This window comes from Aspergillus terreus, genomic scaffold, assembly GCF_000149615.1.
Source record: "Aspergillus terreus NIH2624 scaffold_11 genomic scaffold, whole genome shotgun sequence".
Classification (NCBI taxonomy): Eukaryota; Fungi; Ascomycota; class Eurotiomycetes; order Eurotiales; family Aspergillaceae; genus Aspergillus; species Aspergillus terreus.
Window position 1 is genome coordinate 844,591 of NT_165934.1, and position 24,748 is coordinate 869,338.

Below are 24,748 nucleotides of genomic sequence, written 5' to 3' on the forward strand. Positions count from 1 at the left end.
AGCGAACGAAGCTACAGATGAAACCGACTGTTGACCACCTTTGCCGAGATATGTACTGTACTATGGGAACGCAGCCTCGACGAGAAACATGCCAACCAGGAAGGCACTGAAAATAAACAAGAGAATAATCAATTACCAGAAATTCGATATGTCCACACCAGCCGTACATTGACGAGACAGGGGCCGCCCCCTCAAACGCCGGCAGGTTTGCTTCAATATACAAAAACACGAAGGGTAGTCTGCTTGCGGGAGCTCGGCACACTCGACACATATCACCGTAACATTATTGGGTGAATCGCTTCCGAAGCCGGTTCGGCTCTCGCTCTAGCACACGATATCGGCGGCTCACGTGGCGCGTCAGCAGCTTCTTCAGCGACCAGGAATAGTCATGGGTGGTGGTGGTGGGCGGACTGCTGCCGGAGGTGTGGCGGAAAAGGGAACCCTTCGTGGTTCGGGCTTCGGGACACAGGTCGTCTTGTCCGGGGTGGAGGGTGCTGGTCAAGCACGAATCTGCGCCCATCATCTACCGGTCGCCACGGACACACAGAGTTCCAGACAGATGTAGGAGTGAGGTGTATTTTAAGGAATCCACGTTGTGAGAGGTGAGCCCCGTACGCCACCGGGATGAAGGGGAACCGCCTTCGCGCCCCGAGAGACAGATTCGATTATAGGCTGGAAGGCGTTGCGTGGACCAGGGTGGTTACAAGAACCCTGATGGCAAGACGCGGGGTTGGAGGAGGCTCGAATCCGGAGAGTGGCCGGAGTTCTGCAAGCAAGAGACACTGGTCGAAGCAGGTGGTTGTGGTGTGGTTAGTACGGAGTAGTACCTTGTCTGATGTCTATTCTAGGATCCCTTGCGGCAGTTCTCCAGTGTGTGCTTACGGAGGACACACGGTGTCCCCAACGCACTGGGGAAGGCTGTTAGTTATACGCCAATAATGAAACATGTTGCAACTCAAGAACCTCGGGCTTCTTGGAGGGGCAGAGGGGTGGCCAATGAGGGGTTCTGTTCTATCATTATCCGGTGGGCACATGTACCGTCCATGAGTTTCTCCTCATTGAATCGATTTTCACGGTGCTTATGGTGTATAAAAGTGGTCAAATTATCATTACTATTCTTTCGCCTGAGTAGGTATATGGATGTTGTCTAGGCTGAACAATTATGACGACGGGATACTATATGTATATACACAGTAGTATGATCTGTCTTGTGCCGAATTAGTCTAGTGTGGCTTATGTAGGGAATATCTATACGGTAGTAATAGTCTGATCTATATTAATGCGTTTCTAGAAAGACTTTAGTTGATGGGTTAATATAACAGGCGTCAAATACCTTCCAAATTATTATTGGAGAACCATCGATTCACCGCATCTATCCCAATCTGATAAGGACCCTCACCGCCAGATCTATGGACTGTTTCCTATCCATTTTCTCTTTGACATCGTCCAGAATGTGCAGAAACCGACCTATTTTGATCGTTAGAAAGAGGAAGCATAGTCACCCCTAGCCGTAGTCACCAGTACGAGAACTACATACACATCACCAAGTGTACCATCAATCTACTGTATAGCTCATCATACCTATCAGCTGCATGGATCCCACGCCCAGGAACAATGCCTGATACTCCGATTGGCGTAGACACCCACCACCACTGCACCATTCTCTCCCCGCTTCACCATTCCACTCCCCTCTAGTTTCTTGCAGGGATCCTTCAGAAAACGTTACGGAAGAATTCCTGCCCTTGCTACCCGATCTGGGACGAAATGGCCAGAGTCGGAGAACACTCACTTTCCCACGTCCAAGACCCTTGTGCCATTTAAGCCATTCATCCCTCCCCTCCGTGGTTTGTCGTAACCACACCCTGTCCGTTTTGCCTTGTCGAATGCAGTGGCCCTATTGTCCCACTCCATCTCGCGCCAAACACCCAAAGACATCCCCGCGAAAGGACCTCCATCATCCAATATGGCCGCCTTGTGGCTATTCGTCGCGTTTGGCTATCTACTTCTCTACGCTTTTGCCTCGCTGCAGGCCCTTGGTTATCAGAATCTGAACCTCTACCTGCAACGCATTGCGAACTGAGCCTAATGACGAGGGTGTTGTTGGCAGCGAGTCGGTAACCGACGGCTCAACCTCCGCACCGATCCGATCAGATGCGCCTCTCCCGCTCGTTGGGCGTGTCTCGTGAGCACCTTGATTTCGATCCCATGATCGACATGGCACGATGCCCGACTCGCTCGTTGCTTTCTTCACCCCGGCGCATCCGACACAGGCGCTCAGACGGGTTCTCGGTCCTCCGAGATAGCCTACGCTTGTTGCGCTGAGAGTTACGTTGCCTCTCGTTTTCCAGTGGACAGTGTTGTCCCCGCGCCAATCGCTTGATGGGATTTCGGCTACTCCTACAGGACTCTGGTCACATCGACGACATGATTAAGGAGGGAGGGTCGGTACGCATGTCGAATACGAATGATGAATTTATGGGCTATGACTCGGGGATTGTCTATTTTATGACTGCTTTTTGTCCGGGAATTGCATTTTATTCAGGAAAAGATTCCGGCGCAAGGGAGAGAACGAAAACACGATTACATGGAACGATAAAACGACGAAGGGAGTAGGCTTGTCTTGTGTTGTTTCATTTCTTGTCTTCTTTCCTTTATCTCAATTTGACTTCGTATATAGCATTGGAATGATCCCGTGCTTCACCTGTGGCGTTATCACGTAAGCCCCAGCCAGTCGCCTCCATCGCAATCCGTTTGGTCTTTGTCTGGAGTATCATGCAGCCTTCAGAGAAGTCTAGTAGGATATGGACAGGTCGGCTGCGCCCAACCTGCGGTGATCATGTGGGACCCTAGTGTCTCGGACATGTTCATGACCCAGGCACTAGTGGACCGTCATGCAAGCCCCATCAGATAGATGAACCACAGGCATCAGCCATCCCTAAAAGGACTGAAAGTCCAATGGCAGTAGCTTCTGGCCCCCATATCGCATCTTCACCCTGTCCCAGCTTCAAACGCGGTACCTACAAGAGGTTGTCAGAGCCAAACGCCACGCGCCTCGTTAATGTCGGACAACAAGATTCCCGCATTGATTCATTACAAGCACCATTTCAATTAAAACCAGATCTTGATAAGCTCTTCACTAACAGCGCTGGGCGTCAGCACACCGCTATCCGTAATCAGAGCTGATATCAGGTGAGGCGGTGTAAAGTCGACCACATCGGAGCTGTGCGCAAGAGACTGTTGGCTGGAGTCATCGGAGAGGTCTTCCGCGGTGCGGTAATCGATCACATCTTGCTCGATAGGCAGGTCATACTGGCCCAGGGGGTACACCCGGACAAACTTGTGGCTCTCCGCCACCACATAGAACGGCTTGCCCATCGCCTTCGCGAGCAGACCAATCTGGTAGGTCCCCATCCGTGAAACGATGCCTCCGTTCTCGACCACGCCTTCCGCACCCACAATAACCACATCAGCTTTCCCAAGCGCGTAAGCGACCGCCGACTCCGGGATCGTAGCGACGGGGACGCCCTTGGCGCGTAGCGCCCGCACCGTCTCCATACCCTCCGGCTCGCCCGAGGCATTGCCGTCGGTGGCCTTGGCCGGCGACAGAACGTAGATCACTTTGAAACGTACCGCCGACGGGCCACCCTTCTCATCGGCGGCCTTCTGCAGTAGTGAGGCGACGACTCGGGAGCCACCGTTCGTCAGCACCGTGCTTCCGTCGCGGATGAAGCCGCGGCCAAACGCAGCGATCTTGTCCCGGCTCTCCTTGGCGCGGCGGATGAACAGCCGCCCGTTCGACAGCAGATGCGCGCGAATGGCGTTGAAGTCGCCAGCGGGGCCGAGCTGGCCGGGTCTCTGGAGCGTCGTGATCAGGTACCGTTGGAAAAGATCCGTTCCAGCGGAAAGTCCAATCGGGTTGGGAATCGACTTCTTGAGATGTGCGGTGGATTTCTCCAGCAGGTCAAGCGTTTCGGAGATCGTGGAGGAGGGGGAGTGTGTGAGGAGAAGAACGAGAGCTTCGATGGCCGCAATTGGCATCGTCAAATCGGGATCCGAGCGGAGGAGTTCATTGTATGTTGCGACAATGCTGGTGGTGGGATTAGCTGCTGCACATATCGTTGATGAGCTTGCAGCTCCTGGAGGTGACCTACTCGAAGGGCTTTGTGGAATCTGTCGGAGTTGCCATGATGGCTTCTGACAACCGTGTCTGGTCGCGGATGGTCAAATAAGCGTGGAGCGAGCGTCAATTAGAGAACTCCCCGATAAAAGCACGATGCTTGCGAAGAGTCATCCAAAAGAGACATTTGGTCGGTGTTTGTCCGGTTTGCATCACTGCCCCTCCCATCTGCGCTAAGCCGCTTCGGGTTGCCATGAGAGCGGCCCTGCGGTAAACAATCATCATAACATTGAATCGGGCGTCGACTTGGAACCACACACTCTCTTTCTCTTTGCTCAGGGGTTCCATCAATCCAGGCGCTGCCGAAATTACTCAAATTTATGACAAGATGTCATACAACCACCGAATGAGCCAGCAATTTCATGGCACGCAGCAACAACGCAAAGGCCGCAAGAAGGAAGACGAGAATGATGCGTTAATGCGCCTGGTCAGTCCGCTGCCTCCCTATGATCATTCTTCTACTATGTGACCCTGCATCTTGAGTATGACTTCTAACACCGTATACAGCCCGATAAAGAAATCGCAGGATGTATCAACGATATCGGAATCCCGTTTACGGCCGCCGACCTGATCAAGCCCAATCCACAGCAGATCCAGATGGTGTTCGAATGGTTCGCAGAACTCCTCATGAATATTACTCGAGAGACGGTTGACCCCGCAATGCGCGCCGCAGCTGAAGACATCGGTGGAGATTTCCCTGACATTGTGCCTAACGACACGCGCAACTTGATGGGCTTTTTCGTCAGTCTGCGGAGATTGATGATGGAGGTGCGTCTGTTTTCCTTCCACCCAGACGGTGAGAGCTAACCGTATGGATCATCCAGTGCGGCGTAAACGACTTCACCTTCACCGATTTGACGAAGCCTACACATGATCGTCTTGTCAAAATATTCTCGTACCTCATCAACTTCGTGCGCTTCCGCGAGTCACAAACGGCCGTTATCGATGAACACTTCAACAAGGCCGAGAAGACTAAAGCGCGCATCGACACCCTCTACGCCGAGAACCAGGAGATGGAAGCGCGCCTCGAGGAAATGCGTCGGAACCTGCGTGCCAACGAAGCGCAAGTGAAAGAAAAAGTGCATCGGAACGATGAGCTGAAGGCGCGTCTGCGTGAACTCAGCCGGAATCAAGAGCGGGTTGCCGAAACGCTGGAGCGAGTCAAAGCCGACAAAGCGAGGAGACAGACACAGCTGGAGGAAAAGACGGAGAAAGTCGTGCGTACCCGACAAGAAGTCGAGAAGCTCCGACCATATGTCATGGAAAGCCCGGCTAGTCTCCAGTCGTCTTTGACTGAGCTCTCCGAGAACCTGCTGCGCGAGAAGGCCCAGATTGATGCGATGGAAAAGAGGGCGAGGGCGCTGCAAACGTCCTCGGATACGTTTACTGTCGTGAGCAACGATGTGCAGGCTTGTGTCCGGCTCTTGGAAGATATTTCCGAGGAATTACGGAAGGAGGAAGAGGAGGAATCGCGCGCGTCCCGGAATAAGGAAGCTATTTCCGATAGAGGGAACAACGTTAGAGAGGTCGAACAAACAGAGAAATTACTACAGCGCCAACTGGCGCGGTGGAACGAAAGGATCGAAGCTCTGCGGAAAAACGCACAGGAGAAGGCAGAAGCCGCCCAAGCGCGGATGGAAGAGCTTCGGAACATTCAAAAACAACTTCGTGAAGAGCGCGCTGAAAAGCAGCGTGATATGGAAAGACGGAGGATTAGGATTGAGCAGACCGAGAAAAAGGTAATGTCTCCTGAATTTGTTTCAGTGGGACTATAGGGCTAATTATGTTCGCAGATGGCCGATCTCAAGGAGAACATCGAAAGTGAGATTCAAAGCGCCCATGACGAATACCTGAAGCTGGAGTCGCACATCAAGCTTTATATTACAGACATGGAGAAATGTCTATGAACAGGGATTTCCGTAGCTTATGATTCAGGCGTTTTAGGATTGGCTTTGATACCCGGGTGATTGGGTTCTTATTGTTATTGATACCGTCGTGGCCGGTTGTTGTTTTCTGTCCATCTATTCCATCAGGGCCATTTAGATCTCCGGAGTCTCATCGATGGTGTTCCTGTTTTCCTTGAATTCAAACCATCGTTGTGCAATTCTTTTCACGGGCACGTTCTGTCCACCCATGCGTACTGAGCTGTTGAGTAAAGGCACGTCGACGTACCATAGAGCTTCACCGCTGCTATCAGTGGGGTTTGACACATCCCGGCTTTCACACAGTATCAGGTTGGTTGCTTCTCCAGAAGTAGCTTCCACAGCGGCAGCGAATGTCCTTGACAACCCCTGGGCGGAAAACTCCGATGTAGGAACATGCAGGGCGAGAGGATCGAGGATTGCTACCAAGGGTCGGGATGACCGTTCCCCCTCGGCAGCTACATCCTGAAAGGCTCGATCTGTCAATTGCACAGAAGAGAGATAGGCGCGCAGATGCTCGAGCGTGGGACAAAAAGCCACTTTGACTCTGCTCGATTTGGATAGCAGTCCGATCGTCTTTGTGAATAGCTGACAACTTCCAACAGTATCTTCCAAATGAACGCACGCAGCTCTCGTTTTGTCCAGGAACGAGTCTCGGGTGGAACAGATAATAAGTGAAGTCGAGCTAGCGTCCTTGTTGATGATGTATTGGAGGAAGTTTGTCACCCCATCGGAGAGATGAATTTGGCGAGTTGGCTCCATGTCCGCGACATATATGTGGTTGAGACACTTTCTCTTGCTAGAAGAGCAAACTGCATCTCCATTCTTGGTCTGTCGGTCGGCAGGAGGGGCCCTCAGGGAGAGCTTGTCCGCCTTGAGTTCAAAGAACCTGCACGAAATTTAAGGTACAGGAAACCCGTGGGTCACCCAAGCTCCTAGCCTAGAACGGCTTAGCCCTCGACAATTATATCCTACTTGTAGGTACAGATTATATCACCGTCACCTCAAGTTTACGATAAGCAAATCTCATAATTAAGATGGTTTCGTTAACTGTTCCATGCGAAACACGCATGTTCTTGCTGATACAATGCTCGGCCACCTTGATGCATCATGAGCACTCACTGCAGATGCCCTGGCCATCAGGCTGACAAAACGGCCATTACTTCCATCACGACACTTCCGCCAGAGCTTATAGTGCTTATATCGATCGATCTCGATCTTTTGGATCTGCTATCTCTGGCTCTCACCTGCCGCCAATTGCTGGGCACCTTCGAGGTCAACAAGAATGCGTTCCGGACCATGGTACCTCTTAGATGGGAGACATATCCAGCACTTCTGTTGAGGCTTTGCCGAGACCTCCCTGACTCCCGTCCTCGTCATTACTACTTCACCCTTTTGTCAAGAGTCGTTGTACAACCTTTCAGACGTCTCTGCTGGCGAGCTCGTGGGAGTCCTAGTGATGTCGTGGATCCAGGAGATAGCAAGGGAGTGCCTCACGCAGCGCACGGCAATCATATCAAAGCGGCTCCCTTGTATAGCATTCTCTGCTTTCGAATAGCTATGCGAAGATTCATGAGCGGGTCTTTGTATGATGTATCAAGAAAATTGCCTTGCAGCGAATGGACTCGTGCTGACTACGCGTTCAAAGGGTCAATACGGGAACAGCGCTGGCTTTTCCTGGACGCGATGATACATCCCGATGCCAAATGGGTTGGGCTGGTAATAAAGCATATGCAGCGAGGTAACAGCCCGTCTATTCTGTACTGCCTGGAGAAGATTATGTCTCAGACGACATGCGAACATGGGTCCAGCTACAATACGCCTGCCTTTGCATTACACGAACTTCTTCTTCGTGCCCAGATCAAGCGGGAGACGAAGCAATATCAATTTGACAAGTGTCCCAATTGTGGCTCAGGCTATACCATTGAAATATCGAAATATTGCCCAAAGGGTGGGAAGTCACAATTACGAAATGGTTTGATCTGGGCTCTTGCTTGGACTTCTAGAATGTCCAGTCGTGCGAGTGTAACCAAGTGGTGTTTGAGAATGCAGTGTCAGGATGTCAGGTTCATCGGCGGGACTACCCTATCTTTGCTGCTGTAGAGTACACACCTCAACACAATTACCTGATCTCAGCTCCTTGTGCATACACGGAAATTCTAGAAGTAAGGTATTAGATGTCTCAAATATAATAACTGGCTCGATTGTAGTCCACCTATTATGAAGTCTGTAGTGGAGAGAGTGCTGCTTACATAATGACTGAGCTCGGGATATCATCATCTGCCCTCCGCGGCGGAACTCCAACTCCCCTCACTCATCCCGCAGGACGGCCACTCTCGATTATACCTGGTCGGTGTGCCCCAAGACGGGCCTGGAGGGGAAAGCATGGAGACTATTTCCCGGATATCGTCGATGCTGGAAACAGGTACGTTCCATTGCGGTTCAAACTCCCAGCATTGCCTGGTAGCTGGCGTATCTGACTTGATGTTCCCATAGCTCGAGAGCTCACCCTCGAGGCCGCTCAGTCTGCCGCCATGAATAGAACGTCTACAACAGGACTTTCATCAAGGAACCATAATGCTGCTAATATCAAAAAGCTCCTTGACAGTCGCAATGACCGGGAAGTCCTGGATGGTATGCGAAGGGTGATCACAGTACGGAATGCCTAGCCCCGCTTGAATTTATGCTCTCTCTGACTTACTTTCCCATTTTCCAAACAGCTTATGTACAGCTCGGAGTCGTCTCTTACCTTCTTTTCCGCCGTTGTTAAGAACGTAGCGAGCACAAATCTCGAAGTGAAGAAACTCGTCTACATCTACCTGGTGCACCATGCCGAAGCCGAACCCGACCTTGCGCTCTTATCAATCAACACCATCCAGAAGTCGCTTACGGACCAGAACCCCCAGGTGAGAGCGATTGCACTTCGTACAATGTCGGGGATCCGGGTGCCTGTCATCAGCCAGATTGTTTCCCTAGCGATCAAAAGAGGCTGCGGTGATATGAGCCCGCATGTCCGAAAGGCGGCTGCGCTGGCCATTCCGAAATGTTACCGACTGGACCCCAACACCTTGCCTCAGCTTATCGGTTATCTTTCAACGTTACTTGGGGATAGTCAGTATTTTGTTGCTGGGCCTGCCGTTTCCGCATTTTTGGAAGTCTGTCCTGATAGGATTGACCTCATACACAAACATTATCGGGGCTTGGTAAAAAAGCTGGTTGACATGGACGAATGGGGTCAAATTGCTACTCTCCGGCTTTTGACCTTCTACGCTCGGAGGTGCTTTCCTCGCAAGACCCAGAAAGTTAAGCAGGCCGTATCCAAAGGGTTCTATGAGGACGAGAACGAGACGAAAAATGATGGCGAAGAATACGATGTCCCCGTTTTGGACCCTGATCTCGAACTTCTTCTACGGGCCTGCAAGCTTCTTCTACATAATCGCAACGCTGCCGTGATTGTGAGCGTCGTCCGTTGTTTCCTATACCTTGCGCCGCCGGATTATCTTGCTTCTACTGTCGGTCCTTTGGTTGCCCTCCTCCGGAGTCCCCAAGATATGCAACAGATCGCTCTTTACAATATTGTCGTCGTTGCTCTCCGACAACCGAAAGCTTTCACGAAATACGTTACGCATTTCCTGGTCCATGCCACTGACCCGCCTCACATCTGGCGTCTCAAACTTGAAGTTCTGACTATTCTTTTCCCTCATTGTGGGCTACATCTGAAGGGTGTCATTATCAGCGAGCTGCAACATTTTTCCCAGGGTGTTGATCCTGACCTCGTGCGAGAGAGTGTCCGCGCAATTGGCCGTTGTGCACAAAGTGACCCCAACACAGCCGACCTTTGTCTACGCATCCTCCTTAACCAGATCACCAGCTTAGATGACAATCTTGTATCGGAGTCATTGACTGTTATACGTCATCTGATCCAACAAGACCCCTCGTCTCACGAGAAGACTGTCATCCAGCTAGTAAAACATCTTGGGTTGACGAGAAACCCGGATGCCAGAGCAACGATTGTGTGGCTTGTCGGAGAATTCGCCGGTCTGGAGCCAGAGAAGAATTTCGCCCCAGACGTCTTGCGAATTATGGTGAAGGACTTTGCTAACGAAAGCGAGGCTGTCAAGCAGCAGATCATTCTGCTTGGAGCTAAAGTATATTTGCATCATCTTTTACGAAACCCACCGAAGGAAGAGCCTGAGCCTACGCCAGTAGCTGAACAGCAGCTCAGTAATGAGTGGACGGATAACCAGGAGGAAGGGGACAAGGAGCCTGCTGAACAGAAAACAGAGCCCGAAGAAGACAGAATTACACTTCTTTGGCGGTATCTCCTCCTTCTTGCCAGATACGACACTTCTTACGATTTGCGCGATCGTGCTCGGTTATACAAAGCTCTCCTTGCTTCTCCATCATCCACGCAGCTTGCAAACCTCCTCCTTCTCGCGCCTAAGCCAGTCCCGCATGCGCCAAGTCCCTCGGAGACGCGGAAGGACCTCCTTATCGGTTCGTCCACGCTGATTGTGGGACCAGACGCAGGCATCCATGGACTTAGAGGCTACGAGAAACTTCCTGACTGGGTTGAACTGGGCCAAGAGCCCGATTCCAAACTGCGGGAAAACGACATAAAACCGGAGTTCATGGAGAGAAACTCCATGACGGCCGGTGAGCGGCTCGACAGAGCCCTCAAGGAGCATGAAAACAGCGTTGCCTCTGCAAAGCAGCAACCCAACGGTCGCTTGAACGCGGCGGCGGCGGCGTCGAGAAATAAGACCCTTGACGAATGGCTCGAGGATGAATCTGAGACGGAAGAAGAGACGGAGACAGAGGAAGAAGAGACGGACTCGGAGGAATATGAGACCGAAGAAGAGACGGAAGAGGAGGAAGACGAAGAGGAAGAGGAAACAGATTCAGAAGAGGAAGAGGACCAACAGCTTTTGACTCGGGAAAATCCGGCTCTAGGCTCTTCCACAGCCATTTCTTGATTATTTTTCATGACTCTGCATGTAGATAGATATCCAAATAAACCAAATTGATTTCAACTTCACTGTCCCTCCAGATGTAGACACATCTCACGTGCTCCACCCATCAGGTACAATTACTCGATCGGGCGGTGGAGAGGGGCAGAATCCACCCGACTCCGCGGCCAAATATGGCGGTGGCTCCGCGTCAATATTCGGTCTTACGGTGTTTGTTTCTGCTCCATCCCGTCATGGACTGAGAGTTGAAGCCCGAATTCACTTACAGACGACTAATGAGGAAGTTCGATTTACCTCCGGCCCTCTCGTTGCTCCTTATCTAGCCCGTTCGCCGCATCGCCGCACTGCTGCTCGTCAGCATCTCTCACCCTCGACCCTGGCGCCGCCGTGGCCATGATGCGAACTCCTGCAGGAACCACACAAACAGACATATCCCTTCTCGAGTCGGCCCGCGTTCTATCTGTGTCCAGTCATCCGTCCCGACGTGTCTACTGATACCCTTGAGTCCTTTGGGGGCCCACACCGTCCGAACGATCCTACCTTCATTCATCGTTATTTTCCCTTCTCCTCCCCGCTGTACCATTATAAAGAGTTTTCTGGGCGTTTGTTAGATTCGACTTGGCCATCATGCCTGGATTACCGGGTGCGTATCCCTGTCTCGCGGTCGGAATCATCCGTGCGGCGTGTGCTGACGGTTCTCTCGGCGACAGCTAGCATTGATTTAGACGAGTGCATTGAGAGGCTCTATAGAAAGGAGCTGCTGGCAGACTCGGTGATCGAGGCAATATGCGCCAAGGCGAAAGAGCTGTTGATGAAGGAGAGCAATGTCGTACACATTGCGGCTCCGGTGACGGTGGTCGGCGATATCCACGGACAGTTCTTCGACATGATTGAGATCTTCAAGATCGGGGGTTTCTGTCCGAACACGAACTATCTTTTTCTAGGTGAGGAGACGCCGGCCTTCCCCCTTCGGACCATCATGATAAACGTACTGACTCCACCTCTCGGTAGGCGATTACGTGGACCGCGGCCTGTTCAGCGTGGAGACGATCTCGCTCCTCGTGTGCCTGAAACTGCGGTACCCGCAGCGCGTGCACCTCATCCGCGGGAACCACGAGTCCCGCGGTGTGACACAGTCGTACGGGTTCTACACAGAGTGCGCGCGCAAATACGGCAACGCCAATGTCTGGCACTACTTCACGGACATGTTCGACTTCCTCACGCTGAGCGTGGTGATCAACGACCAGATCTTCTGCGTCCACGGCGGTCTGTCGCCCTCCATCCACTCCATCGACCAGATCAAGATCATCGACCGCTTCCGCGAGATCCCCCACGAGGGCCCCATGGCCGACCTGGTCTGGTCGGACCCGGACACCGAGCGCGACGAGTTCTCGCTGTCGCCGCGCGGGGCCGGGTACACCTTCGGCGCGCAGGTCGTGCGCAAGTTCCTCGAGGTCAATAGCATGTCGCACATCCTGCGCGCTCACCAGCTGTGCCAGGAGGGCTACCAGGTTCTGTACGATGACCGGTTGAGCACGGTGTGGAGCGCGCCCAACTACTGCTACCGCTGTGGCAATCTGGCTAGTGTGCTGGAGGTGAGTGACACGGGCGAACGGTATTTCAATATCTTCGATGCGGCGCCGGAGAACGACATCCATCGGGGAGAACAGCAGGCACAACAGAACAAAGATGGTCAGAGTCCTGTCATCGATTACTTTTTGTGATACCCTTTTTCTTCTTTTCATTTCTTTCCTTTTCTTCCCTTTCCATTCTGCAATGCTTTCTCTTTTTCTCCCGTTACATCCTTTTCTCTCTTCAGCAATCTCTGGGTTTGGTAAATCATAAAGCATTTATAGACAGCGTTTTGAGAAGGGGGAAACGTGGCGCAACCGGATACGTCTATGCAATGTCTGACGGGGTAGTTCAGTAGTTCGATTCACAGGGCATGTATATTGACAAGAATTGAAGACGATATTGTAATAGGAAAAGGTGGCTAACGAGACTTTGCCAACGCTAGTAAATCTTGCGAGAAGACAAATCAAGAATATGCTGTTCGTGATATAGTCGTAGTGTCATCCGGGGTCCTTCTTCGTTCACCAGTCCTTGGCGATATCGAAGGACCACTCGAATTGCAGATGCGTGGTGTTGTCATCGTCTACGAACTTGGAGACAGCATTGTAATGGCCGCGGGCCATCATTCCCGAGGGGGCTTCCTCGGGGTGGACTGCATGGTTATTAGTGGTGGGTCTCGACCTATTCTCAGGCGAGCTGGAGGCTTACACTTCTTCTCGTATACCTGCTTATCGGTGGTGTTGGGGGCATAGCTTCCCTGTATGGGGTTAACACAAGTCCAGATGCGCCAATCCATAGCCAAGAGCAGACTCACCAGCATCTCCTCGTCCTTGCTCACACGAATACCCTTACGCTTGACCACCTGCAGATACTTGAGACCGCTCAGGACCTCGTGGTGCACCTGGAAGACGACCTTGATGCGGAACGTGGCTCCCTCCTTGATGGTGAAGGGCTTGTCCTTGAGCGCCTCCAGGGCACCGGGGGCGGAGAGCTCAATGACCACGTCGGGGCGGCCCTGGACCTCGAGGGCGAGGGACTTGATGATACACTTGCGGGGGTCGTTGGGGTCTCCGATGGGGGTTCCGGTGTTCAGACCAAGGGAGGCCTTCCAGCGGTTGAGGGACTCGTCGTTCTTGTCTGGGGTGCGGTGATATTAGCATGTTTGTTTGCCCCGTGGGCCGATTGAATGGATAAGGGGTTGTATGCAGGTGCTAGGCCGGGGATTGGACCACCCGCCGTGGACACCTGTCACCGATGCTGTGGATGAAACGAGGCAAGGGGGGAATGGATGCGCGAATGGTTCGGTTGGTGCAGGGAGGCATTCCAGAAGCTCGAAGCGGGTCCACATACCAAGCTCTGCATATTCCTGGATCGTCTTCTTCTCTCCGACCTTGAAGCCCTCGGTCTGGGAGGCGACGAGATCGTCTTCGTGCTCGGTCATTGTGGTGGGTGGGTTGGCGGGGTAGTTGGTAGGAGTGGTTTGGAGGGTGGTAGGAGGTGTGAAAAGGGGGATGAAAGATAATTGCGAAGAGGGAAGGAATTGAAGTTGGCGTAGAGGAGGGCGAAGTTCTGGAGAAGTAAAGAAAGAGGAAAGATTGTTGGATAGGAGGAAGAGGGACAAGGAGGATAGTAAGGAGGGGTGATTGTTTTGGCTGGACTGGGCCTGGAACGCCTGATTCGTCAGGCCACCGGTGGGGTCAGAAAAGCGGTGGGAGCAACAAGATTTGGGGCTGCAAACGATTCTGGATTTTGTATTGACTCACTTAGGGAGGATATGTTCGGGAGGATATATTATTGATTGGAATATATAGATCACACCGCCCAGGATGTGGAAGAATTGCAGCCCGTAGGTGTTACTAGTCGGATGAACCCGTGGAGACATAGATCACTCTACACAGTCTCCTTAAGCGCTAGTAGTAGTGAATACAGCTACAAAGATATGGCTTCTACATAGTCTTTCAAGCACTTCTCTGTTGTCAGGCAATCTCTTTCAGGATATTCCCAGTTTCTTTTGGAAAACGTCATGGCTGGAGATAGTTCAGTTCTCCAAACGACGGTAGAGCTCCAATTTTATATCTCGAACGGCGATCATACAGTCATGTCGACCGCAACACCGCCAGATAACATCCTCTAGTCCGAGGCACAAAAACTCCCAGTCACGGTCTTCCCTTGAAATATGATCAACTTCATAATAACGCACCGAGTCAATTCGTGTCCGCCAATACGAGTCGGGAAGCGTCCAACGGAGCTGCTGTTTCACTCTGAGGACACTAGGGCGCCTCAAGTAATCCATGATCTGGTACTTTATTTCCAATGGAAGATGCGAGATACGGGATGTGACAGCCCGAGGAGATATTTTTGTATGGACCTTATTCTCAACCCTCAACCTGGACTGCCGTATCAAGTTTCGGATAGAAATCTCTGTCCCCGGATCATCTGCGATATGCGTGTAAAAAGTAGATGTTAGTATTTCACCGCAGTATTGAGAAAGGAGTCATATTTTTTTTTTAAATACCTTTGACAGGATAAAATTTAAGCCCGCGAGTGATCGTGTTCTTCCATCTGTCAAGACCTGGCCTGCTTCGAAGGATGTGGTAGAGACACCTCAGATGAGATTCCGCGTCTCGCCCTATCATACGAGAGAGACGCTTCCAGCATATTTGATGCACGAGGTATCCGGATAAAGTCTTGGACTCCTCCAAATCGTCTGACCAGTTGACAACTCTAGGGAACGCAAGATGCTCGACCTCATTCGAGTACCATAACAGGCCTCTGTTCTTGTCCCACGGCACGATACAGTGACCACGGCCCTCAAAAGGAAATTGGGCCGCACCAGAGAGGTGATATCGCTGATTCTCTGGGATGTAGAGAACTAATACCCAGGTCACTGATTGGGAAATCGACAAGGACAAGGCATTACCCACTCATATGATAGAGTATCTGCCACGATGGCTTTCTCCAGTGTTCCATCCGTTCCATATCGGAATCCGTACAGAATCCCGAGTAGCTTCTGACCCATTGTGCATCAGGGGCATAATTATAATGACAACGAGGAGCGGAAAAATCTCGGGCGCAAATATAGCATACTGGCTGCGCTGAGTATTTGGGTTCCTCGGCAGGACGATCAGAATAGTCCAAGCTGTCTGCCATGGAGTTGCTCGAGTGACGTCTCTGTTCGATGTCGCTTTACAGAACTGAATGATCATGATGCTTTGAGCTTACAGACATCATGTTGACCTTGGGGTCATAGTGACTCCATCCTTCCCTGTAAGATCTGGGAGAGAGTAAAAAGCAGCGAGGGGTGAGCACTAGAATTGAAAGGGAAGGTGGTCGATATGTCAGAGAATCCAGTTGCATAGTTATCCAGTTTATGGTAGTACTATGAAAGCAGGAAAATTCTGAATATTAACACTGTCGAGGATTGATTTCGTTAATGCTACTCAATGATAAGTCTTGGATAGAATCGACAATGAAACCATACGGAGTACAACTAAAGCAAATAAACTCCATCTATCATAACCTCCACTCTGAAGTCTGGATGCGTCACGGGGACAACGGAAGGGCCTGAATTCCATGGCAGCAATACCAGCCCATACCAGCGCAATTACCTCAGAATACCGGGGGATGGACCAGGATTGCCGATACTACCCAAAAGGAGAGACCCAGGTGACAGTTCCACCTCTGATTGGCCATTCATTTACCCAGCCGGAACTAGTGGATCCCATTAGTCGAAACAGTACGGTCACCACCGCGTACAGGTTAATGGCGCTTCCCCCCCCATTATTATTATTCCCAACGCTTGGATGGTTTTCCCTCCCTCCTAAACTACTCTTCGATCTTTATCAAAACCTCACTCCCGTCTCATCTTAATTTCACTATCGCCTGCTTGTCGCGCGGATCTCTGTCGTGCTAACAGGGTCACGTCCGACCAAAGTCAATTCGCGTACCCTTCCCATTCGGTGTGCGCTTCCGTCGTGGTGACGTCTTGATCCCTCGACCTCGACGCGCCTGCAACGTGGCCGACGTTTTGGTGTCGCATCCTATATTACCCTTTCTTGAAGGCCTACTTCGACTTCATCTTTCCACCACTATTTCTCGCCGTCTCGGACCTATACCTGTCTGAGACACTCAGCTTTTCATAATGCGCTCTTTGCCGAAGAAAAACAACCCGCTCATCCAGCCGGATGCCGCTCCTGCATGTAAGCTCTCTTGCCTCTCGCCTCTGGCCGCGCCCTCTTCGATCCTTCCCCCGGCTACCGGGAACTAACTAGCGCCGAATGAATTAATGTATACTCATGCGATCGCAGATGAGGAGCTTCTGTCACGTCGTCGTCTGGGTAAGACGAACCTCGCGGTGAAGCCGACACAAGTCGGCACGTCGAATGCGACCAAGCCGGAAAATCTTGGACCCTTTGAATATGCGCACTTGCGCGCGCCTTTGCCCAAGGACCTCAAGGGCTCGGAGATTTTCCCCTCGCACACCCCCCAGCAGCATCCAGAGACGTATTTCCTCATGGTGAGTCGCGCCCTTCGGATGGACTGGATCGCACGGCACCGCGACTAACTCCAAATCCCTTTTCCCTTGACAGAGACGAAGCAAGGATGGCTACGTGAGCGCTACTGGAATGTTCAAGATTGCTTTTCCCTGGGCGAAACTGGACGAGGAGCGGTCTGAGCGGGAGTATCTGAAGTCGCGCGAGGAGACTAGCGAGGATGAAATCGCTGGCAATGTCTGGATTTCGCCTAAACTCGGTAAGTGTGACGGAACTTTTCATGCAAGTTGCTCGGTCTGACCCTGTGTTCACTTTAGCTTTGGAATTGGCTGGGGAGTATCAAATGTACAACTGGGTTCGTGCCCTGCTGGACCCAACAGATATCGTCCAGAGTCCCTCCAGCGCGAAGAAACAGATCACGCCGCCGCCCCGATATGATCTGCCCCCGATTGAAGCTCCGACTCAGCTCACAGCTACCTCGACGCGGTCCCGACGCGCCCGTTCCGCCTCCCCAAGCAAGAAGACTGGCTCTCCCCGCAAGCCGAGACAAACCCGAGCGATGAAGGAAGCCAACGTGCCCTCGACAATTGAGGCTAATGCGAACTTGCAGTCGTCGCTGGATGCTACCGCCGAAACAGAATCGGTCAACGGAGCCGTCGCCACCAGTATCGAAGAAGTTGAGGAGAAGGTAGAGAAGGTGGTCGCTAGTCCCAAGAAGTCCAAGTCGAAGAAGACCTCTAAATCTGCCCGCATGGAAGAATCTGCCGAGGAGGCTCAAGAAGCTGAGACGGCGGCCGATGCTGAAACGCAGCCAGAGGAACGAACGGAGATCCAGACTACCGTTTCAGTTGAGATGCCTATTAGCCTGCCTCAAGCCCCGTCTGCAGAGGAGACGGAAGAAATGATCGCCAAGGCCAAGGAGATGGTGGAAGAGGCTGTCAAGCACCAAGCCGCAGAGATCGCTGAAGCTGAATCATCCGGGTCTAAGACTGCGAAGTCTGTAGCTGCAGCCGTCTCGACGAAGGCCGCCAAGAAGCGCAAGACCGAAGAAGCCCTGAGCGAAGATGAAGAGGACGAAGAGACCAAGGCCCTCCGCGTCAAGCGGGCGAAGGTTCTGGAAGAAAAGCTGAAGCGTGAGCGGGTTCGGAACCGTGCCCTTGTCGGTGTTACCGCTGCTTTTGCACTTGCGTGAGTACTCCTATCATGGTATCTGCGGAGCCTTGACTAATTCCTTACTAGTGCTTCCATTCCCTACTTTTTCTAGATCGTTGTTTCTCTTTGACTATCTGGGAATCTGCGGACAGAAATAGCCGCATTTACGTGTGCTACCAGTTGAGATGGGCGTCTTATGGCGTCTCGACTCCAGACCTACACACCTTTCCCAATGAATCGTTATGCGCCTCTTGCGAAGGGCTAGATTGTCGACCGTTTGCCTCTGTGAACGGAGAAGACGTCTACCCCTCTGCCTTGTATACCCCTTCCTCTTTATCCCCTCCAATCCCATCCCCTGATCTTGTCCGAGTTAGACTCCGGCGTGCTTCCCCTTTCCCGTGCATTGTGATAAACATATCCTCCTTTTGACAAGTTTTGATGTACTGTGTTGACCCTTACCCCCTTTCTAATGGCTATCTGGTGACTTCAAGAAGAGATGCAGTATGCTATTTCTGTCTTGCTGGACATCGAAGAGTTGGTCCTGGAGATCGAGGGAATTTCCCCTACCTGATTTCGTTCATTCCATGTGCTGTCTCTCTATTCCTCCTGGATACCAGATATGGTTTATAATCTTGAGTTTCTTTTCCTCTTTCTTGTTTTGATCACCAGTTGATCTTGGAAACAGTGCTGGAGCTTCTTCAGCGACGATTGCTGAGGGGGATCGATAAGGTGGTTAGCAGATGAATATTACATGAAGATGATCAATGATCGACTTAATCGTAAGCCAATAAGTCGCTTTCTGAGTATTGAAATTCGCATAAAGACAATCTAAAAACGTGTCTGCCAGATTCGAAAGCAATGAACGTCCCTGGTTCTGGTAAATTATCTTTGATCAGGGCCTCAGTAGGAAGCCTGGAGAGAAGTCTAATCTCCAGATTGACAGATGAAGGATATATATCTCGCAATATCTGATTCAGTGTCCCCAAAATGACATGCGGACATACTGTAGATGCGAGGCACAGCTGACCGCCTGAAAGCATGACGGCAGAACCTCTGCAAACAAAGCAAACTCTACACCCAACCGTACAGAGCTCCCATCGCAATCATTCAACCTACCTCTCAATCCTGCGTGCCATGTCTCTTCCCGGTTTAGATCTCACCCAACCTTCGGCGGAGAGGGAGTTTGCGCCCGCTCCGCCGTCACAGATAACTCTGTCCGCGGGCTCGGAGTGGAGATTCGAGGTTGCCTTCGGGACGACAGTACGGGTAAAGGTGCGTGCAATGTGACATAGCTTTCTTCATTTTTCAAAGCGCAATTGGCTGACTATGCTCCATCTTGAGTTATAGCTCATCTCCGGCACGGCAGAACTCTTCGGGACAGAACTCGCCCCGTCTCAAACCTACACATTCTGCGGCACCAAATCCGCAATCTACACCTGGCATGGATGCGAACTCGAGGTCGGCGCGGGAGACGCAATCTCCGCACTGGAGGCGACAGGGATGAACGGCGCAGCGACGGCGCAGGGATTCGGCGCGGGCGGATGTCAGAGCGAGTACACAGCAGAGGAGACGCCGATGGTGGAATACGCGAACGTACATTTTGCGTTGGAGACGATGCGGCAGGAGGCCAAAGCGACGGGGAAGGATGGCCCGCGCGTACTGATTCTCGGTCCTGAGGACGCCGGGAAGACCAGCCTGTCGAAGATCCTGACCGCCTATGCGACCAAGATCGGGCGCCAGCCCATCGTCGTCAACTTGGATCCGGCCGAGGGCATGCTGAGTGTGCCGGGCACGCTGACGGCCACGGCGTTCCGCACGATGATGGACATTGAGGAGGGATGGGGAAGTAGCCCCATGTCCGGGCCGAGTGCTGTGCCCGTCAAGCTGCCGCTGGTATACTTCTATCCGATGCAGAACCCGCTCGAAGGAGATGGGTCTGTCTATCGCTCGATTGTGTCGAGGCTGGCGCTGTCGGTTATGGGGCGTATGGCGGAGGATGAGGATTCGAGGGAGACGGGCATCATTGTGGACACACCTGGAGTGTTGAGCCAGAGTAAGGCGGGGAGTTTGGAGATGATCAACCATATTGTTACGGAGTTTTCCAGTGAGTCTTGTTTCTCTTTTCAGTACGGTTTTATGGGGATAATGCTGACGAATGGTAGTTACGACGATACTTGTGATCGGCTCGGAGCGACTGTACAGCACGATGATGAAGAACTACGATAACAAACCGACTTCCAGCGCGTCGGCTGTAGCGTCGGACGAGCGTATCTCCGTCGTGAAGCTGTCCAAGTCTGGAGGATGTGTTGACCGCGACGCGGCCTTCATGAAGCATGTACGCGAGTCCCAGATCCGGACGTACTTCTTCGGCAACCCGATCCCGTCGACAGCGTCCGCGGCTCTCTCGGTCTCCGCGTCGTCGACCACGAATGTGACCCTCTCCCCACACGCCCAGCAGCTCGACTTCAACTCGCTCGGCCTCTACAACTACAACATCACATCGACTGAGGAAGACGAGGATGAATACGACCCCGCGCAGTTTGGCGCTAGTGACGCATTCCTTCCTGGCGGAGCCAATGACGCAGAGCAGGGCGCGTCCCAACAGGACGAGAACCCCTCTGCGACGCCGTTACCGGGCATCGTGTCATCTATCGAAAGTGCCGTTCCGTCCGGCGCTTCGAACGTGCCCTTGAAGAAACTCTTACCACCGGCGCCCTCTGCGCTGGCAAACTCCCTCCTCGCTATCACACATGTGCCGCCGACGGCCACCCCGTCCGAGATCCGGGACTCCAGTATCATGGGGTTCTTGTATGTGGCGGATGTGGATAGCGAAAAGGGGAAGATTCGGGTGTTGGCTCCTGTGGGAGGACGGGTACCGCCGCGGGCAATTGTCTGGGGGAAGAGATGGCCTGGGGAAGTCGTGGGATTGGTAGGCTAGTGCAGGGCTGTATGTGCGATGACGATAGCATACCTTTCTGGAGTTGACGGGCAATATCTATACGGCTTTATTGGTTGCACTGCGTTACATTTGAAGGAAGACATGTTGGAACGTGATGCTCCACCTGTCAGCCTTAACGCAGGCTGTGCCCCGTCCTGATGGAGACCCATCTTGGCAGTTGTCGGCTGCACTCCGATTCAGACGGGCGTCGAAGATATAAACAGACATGAGTCCGTCGTAGCAAAGTAGACAATCAACATTAACACCTCTCAGACGCTTGGTCTTGATTTTATACTTCCTATTGTACGGCTCAGGGCTAGGCTGATCACCTGACGGGCAGCATATCAACCCCCTCTTTACCTCCCAATCTAATTTCGAAATGAGCTGGATACACAAGCTGTTTCCCTGCATGAGTCCCGAGTCAAAGGAATCCCAACGACGGAAAAAGGCCAACCGAAGGCGCAGTCGACAGGTTCGCGCGCGGGAGCAAGAGCTGCGGCGTGAACGGGCCCGCCGACAAGGGGATGGTAAATGGTATTTCCGAGCTGGCGGCACAGCTATACCAGCGGCTTGAGACCCTCCTGGGAATATATTGAGAGAACTTACCCAGTGAGTCCGAAGATAAACCATCCAAAACATGTACGACGTACGGAGTATGTTAATCAATCACCCACGGAACGCAGAGATCGACATACTCCACGTCTCCACCGGATCTCCTCGCCTCGACCTTCTCCTTCGCAACAAGCACCACCACCACCACAACAACATCCACGACCATGCTCCTCCCCCGCCGCAAGCTCAAACGCCTCCTGATCATGCTCCTCCCCTTCCTCCTCACCCTCGCCCTTCTCACGCCGCTCTACTGCATCTACAAGCCGCCCGCCCTCCTGATCCGCTACTTCCAGCACCACTGGCCCGACACCCTCTGGCACGTCCCGCTGCCCTCGTCCAAGAAACTCGTCGCCCTGACCATCGACGACGCCCCCTCCCCCCACACCGCTGACATCCTCAACGCCCTGCGCGAAAATGATGCCACAGCCACCTTCTTCCTGATCGGCTCGCAGATCCCCGGCCGCGAGGAGACCCTCCACACCCTCATCCGCGGCCGCCATGAGCTCGCCAACCATGCCATGCACGACGAGCCGTCGCGCAGTCTGACTGACGATGAGCTGGCGGTGCAGCTCGCGCAGGTGCAGGATCGCATTCGCGCTGCGTATGCGGCTGTCGATGGCGCGCGGGAGCCGCCCACAAGATACTTCCGGCCTGGGTCGGGGTTCTTCAGTGAGCGTATGCGCGCGTTGGCACAGAAGCTGGGGTTTAAGATTGTGTTGGGGAGTGTGTACCCGCATGATGCGCAGATCTCGTGGCCACGGGTGAATGCGCGCCATATTTTGAGTATGGTCCGCCCGGGGAGTATCATTATTTGTCATGATCGGAGGTCGTGGACGGCGCCGATGTTGCGCAGGGTTTTGCCTGAGCTCAAAAGACGCGGGTACCGTGTTGTTACGGTGACGGAGCTGCTCAAGGAGGCGTCTTCCTAGATTGTTTTTGCGTATATATATGCATATGGGCGTTTATCGGCTGGCGCTAGGGTCTGTACATACATAGAATGGGCTGATATGAGCGTGTGCGAACATACGAACTAAACAAATTAATCAGGAAACGCATAACTCTATAGTCTACGCAAGCACCCCCATGGGGTCCCACCGCGGCAGTACCGTCGGCTCCTGGTTGAGGATATCCCGCACCTCCTTGGAGACAAACCGCGGATCAACCACGACCTGGAAGGTGAACTCGTCCATCCAGCGATCCGTCATGACAAACCAGCCCTTGTCACCAACCTGGTCGCCCCACGAGTTCTGCACCCGCCAGCGCACCGGCTTGCCGTCCTCGACATGCACCGCCGTCAGCACCATCGCGTGCGTCATGGACGACTCGCCGCTGCTCAGGCGCTCCGCCTTGGTCATTCCGAGAGTGACGTTGAATGCCAGCTCCAGATCCCACAGCTCCGCATCCATGACACCCAGCGTTGAGTCTGAGGACTTGCCCACGTCGCAGCCGAAAAAGACCGGATGGCCGGCGCGGAGCATAGCAATGGCTGCTGCTTTGATCGTCTACATCCGTTAGCGCTTTCATCCCAGGCCACATTCAGAACACGACTTACCTTCATATCGACGTTGACATACGTGATGGGCCGTCCCTCCACCACATTTCCGAGCCGATCAACCGTCATCAAGCGCCCAAACTCATTCCGCGGATCATTCACCAGGCTGATCATGCTCGTCGGATCGACCTCCGTCCTGCGCGTCGCCGCCATGGCGAACGCCTTCTCCGCGAACCCACGCGGCGTGTCGACGACCCGTCTCGCCCGCCCACTCACTGCGTCATCAAACTCCCACACGAACTCCTCATCCGGCCGCGGCGGCGGACCCAGCATGAGCGTGACCAGCGCATGGATCTCCCGCAGCGCTTCGTCTTTCGCGCGCGCTACCGCCGCATCCATGGCCCCCTCACGACTCGACTTGCTGACGAGCGAGCGCAGCCTCAGCGCATGCTCGCGCAGCTTTGCGGTGACAAGCCAGTCCATTTTCGCCGATGCCTGGGCGTTGACAGGATCGGGGTACAGGACGTGCGGGACGAGTCCGTATTTCCGGACGACGTTGGCCACCATGTCCCACTGGCCGCCGTCCGTGACGGGGTCCTGGAGGAGGGTCTGGACGAGACGGCTGGAGAGGTCGAGCCCGGCCGTCGCGACGATCTGCTCGAGGAAGAAGTTCGCCTTCTCAATCTTGTCCCAGTAGAACAGGTACGCCTGGCTAAGCTCGAAGTCGGCCAGGTGATAGCGGTTCATGAGCGGGACGCGGAAGACGTTGGTGGATGCGAAGAGCCAGCAGCGACCGGAGGAGCGCTGGTTTGTGATTGGCTGGCCTTCAAGGGGGATTCTGATGTTGAAGATTTGGGTGTCGGTGCGGAGGGTGGGTTGGTTCCGCAGGAGGGTTGTGAAGGGGGTTGTTGCGAGGGTGGTGATCGCGAGGCGGTTCTTTGGGTCCTGAAGGAGGATCTCCTCCCAGTTTCTTATCTGAGAGAGTGAAACGGTGGTCGTAGGCGCTGACGCGCTGTATGGAGGCGCTGAGTTGTGTTAGTCTTGAGATCTACTTCCGTTGGAGAGGATACTGTACGGGCTTCATCTTCGACATCGTCCCTTGCGGGAACGAGCTGCCGCAGGGAGGTTGCCGCTGCTGGGGGTTTCTCTGAGGGAGCTGGAGTGGAATAGCTGATACCCATGGTGGTGATGAACAGAAAGATAAGAAGAAGGGAGAATGCGGGGAAGATGCAGGTGGCTTATATACCAGGGACCTTGGGGTTATCTGTCTCGTGACTACATCGGCTTACATTCCTCGCAGTCACATCCAAACGCTTCATTCATCTATCCTCAATAAGAAACTCTCATGGTGTATAGACATGCAATGGGTATCGATATGATCACGGACAAGTCGTAGCAAAACCAAAGCCAATGTCCACCA

At 53.0% G+C, this 24,748-nt stretch overlaps 10 protein-coding genes across 10 annotated transcripts; 6 read left to right on the forward strand and 4 right to left on the reverse strand.

The window, feature by feature from the left end:
• Nucleotides 1-3,108: 3,108 nt before the first annotated feature.
• On the reverse strand, nt 3,109-4,186 carry ATEG_07728 (translation initiation factor eIF2B subunit alpha; the record flags this gene model as incomplete). Its single annotated transcript, XM_001216349.1, has 2 exons — nt 3,109-4,087; nt 4,152-4,186. 2 exons carry the CDS (start codon nt 4,184-4,186, stop codon nt 3,109-3,111), a joined length of 1,014 nt encoding a protein of 337 aa, XP_001216349.1.
• A 319-nt stretch (nt 4,187-4,505) lies between these two features.
• Nucleotides 4,506-6,084, forward strand: nuf2 (kinetochore-associated Ndc80 complex subunit NUF2; the record flags this gene model as incomplete). The annotated part of the gene is made up of 4 exons (XM_001216350.1): nt 4,506-4,604; nt 4,685-4,945; nt 5,002-5,916; nt 5,971-6,084. The coding sequence occupies 4 exons, from the start codon at nt 4,506-4,508 to the stop codon at nt 6,082-6,084; spliced, it is 1,389 nt and encodes a 462-aa protein (XP_001216350.1).
• A 2,400-nt stretch (nt 6,085-8,484) lies between these two features.
• On the forward strand, nt 8,485-11,075 carry ATEG_07730 (AP-3 complex subunit beta; the record flags this gene model as incomplete). Its single annotated transcript, XM_001216351.1, has 3 exons — nt 8,485-8,524; nt 8,596-8,753; nt 8,820-11,075. The coding sequence occupies 3 exons, from the start codon at nt 8,485-8,487 to the stop codon at nt 11,073-11,075; spliced, it is 2,454 nt and encodes an 817-aa protein (XP_001216351.1).
• Nucleotides 11,076-11,880: 805 nt separating this feature from the next.
• Nucleotides 11,881-12,793, forward strand: ATEG_07731 (serine/threonine-protein phosphatase; the record flags this gene model as incomplete). The annotated part of the gene is made up of 2 exons (XM_001216352.1): nt 11,881-12,013; nt 12,081-12,793. The coding sequence occupies 2 exons, from the start codon at nt 11,881-11,883 to the stop codon at nt 12,791-12,793; spliced, it is 846 nt and encodes a 281-aa protein (XP_001216352.1).
• Nucleotides 12,794-13,162: 369 nt separating this feature from the next.
• Nucleotides 13,163-14,082, reverse strand: ATEG_07732 (rho GDP-dissociation inhibitor; the record flags this gene model as incomplete). The annotated part of the gene is made up of 4 exons (XM_001216353.1): nt 13,163-13,293; nt 13,350-13,398; nt 13,456-13,778; nt 13,992-14,082. 4 exons carry the CDS (start codon nt 14,080-14,082, stop codon nt 13,163-13,165), a joined length of 594 nt encoding a protein of 197 aa, XP_001216353.1.
• Nucleotides 14,083-15,148: 1,066 nt separating this feature from the next.
• Nucleotides 15,149-15,660, reverse strand: ATEG_07733 (uncharacterized protein; the record flags this gene model as incomplete). The annotated part of the gene is made up of 2 exons (XM_001216354.1): nt 15,149-15,490; nt 15,562-15,660. The coding sequence occupies 2 exons, from the start codon at nt 15,658-15,660 to the stop codon at nt 15,149-15,151; spliced, it is 441 nt and encodes a 146-aa protein (XP_001216354.1).
• A 1,122-nt stretch (nt 15,661-16,782) lies between these two features.
• Nucleotides 16,783-18,326, forward strand: ATEG_07734 (KilA-N domain-containing protein; the record flags this gene model as incomplete). Its single annotated transcript, XM_001216355.1, has 4 exons — nt 16,783-16,840; nt 16,949-17,157; nt 17,243-17,393; nt 17,452-18,326. The coding sequence occupies 4 exons, from the start codon at nt 16,783-16,785 to the stop codon at nt 18,324-18,326; spliced, it is 1,293 nt and encodes a 430-aa protein (XP_001216355.1).
• A 998-nt stretch (nt 18,327-19,324) lies between these two features.
• ATEG_07735 (cleavage polyadenylation factor subunit CLP1) lies at nt 19,325-21,224 on the forward strand (the record flags this gene model as incomplete). Its single annotated transcript, XM_001216356.1, has 3 exons — nt 19,325-19,558; nt 19,634-20,390; nt 20,449-21,224. 3 exons carry the CDS (start codon nt 19,325-19,327, stop codon nt 21,222-21,224), a joined length of 1,767 nt encoding a protein of 588 aa, XP_001216356.1.
• A 776-nt stretch (nt 21,225-22,000) lies between these two features.
• On the forward strand, nt 22,001-22,765 carry ATEG_07736 (chitin deacetylase CDA4; the record flags this gene model as incomplete). Its single annotated transcript, XM_001216357.1, has 1 exon — nt 22,001-22,765. The coding sequence occupies one exon, from the start codon at nt 22,001-22,003 to the stop codon at nt 22,763-22,765; it is 765 nt and encodes a 254-aa protein (XP_001216357.1).
• Nucleotides 22,766-22,903: 138 nt separating this feature from the next.
• On the reverse strand, nt 22,904-24,509 carry ATEG_07737 (C1 family peptidase; the record flags this gene model as incomplete). Its single annotated transcript, XM_001216358.1, has 3 exons — nt 22,904-23,338; nt 23,389-24,353; nt 24,404-24,509. 3 exons carry the CDS (start codon nt 24,507-24,509, stop codon nt 22,904-22,906), a joined length of 1,506 nt encoding a protein of 501 aa, XP_001216358.1.
• Nucleotides 24,510-24,748: the final 239 nt, after the last annotated feature.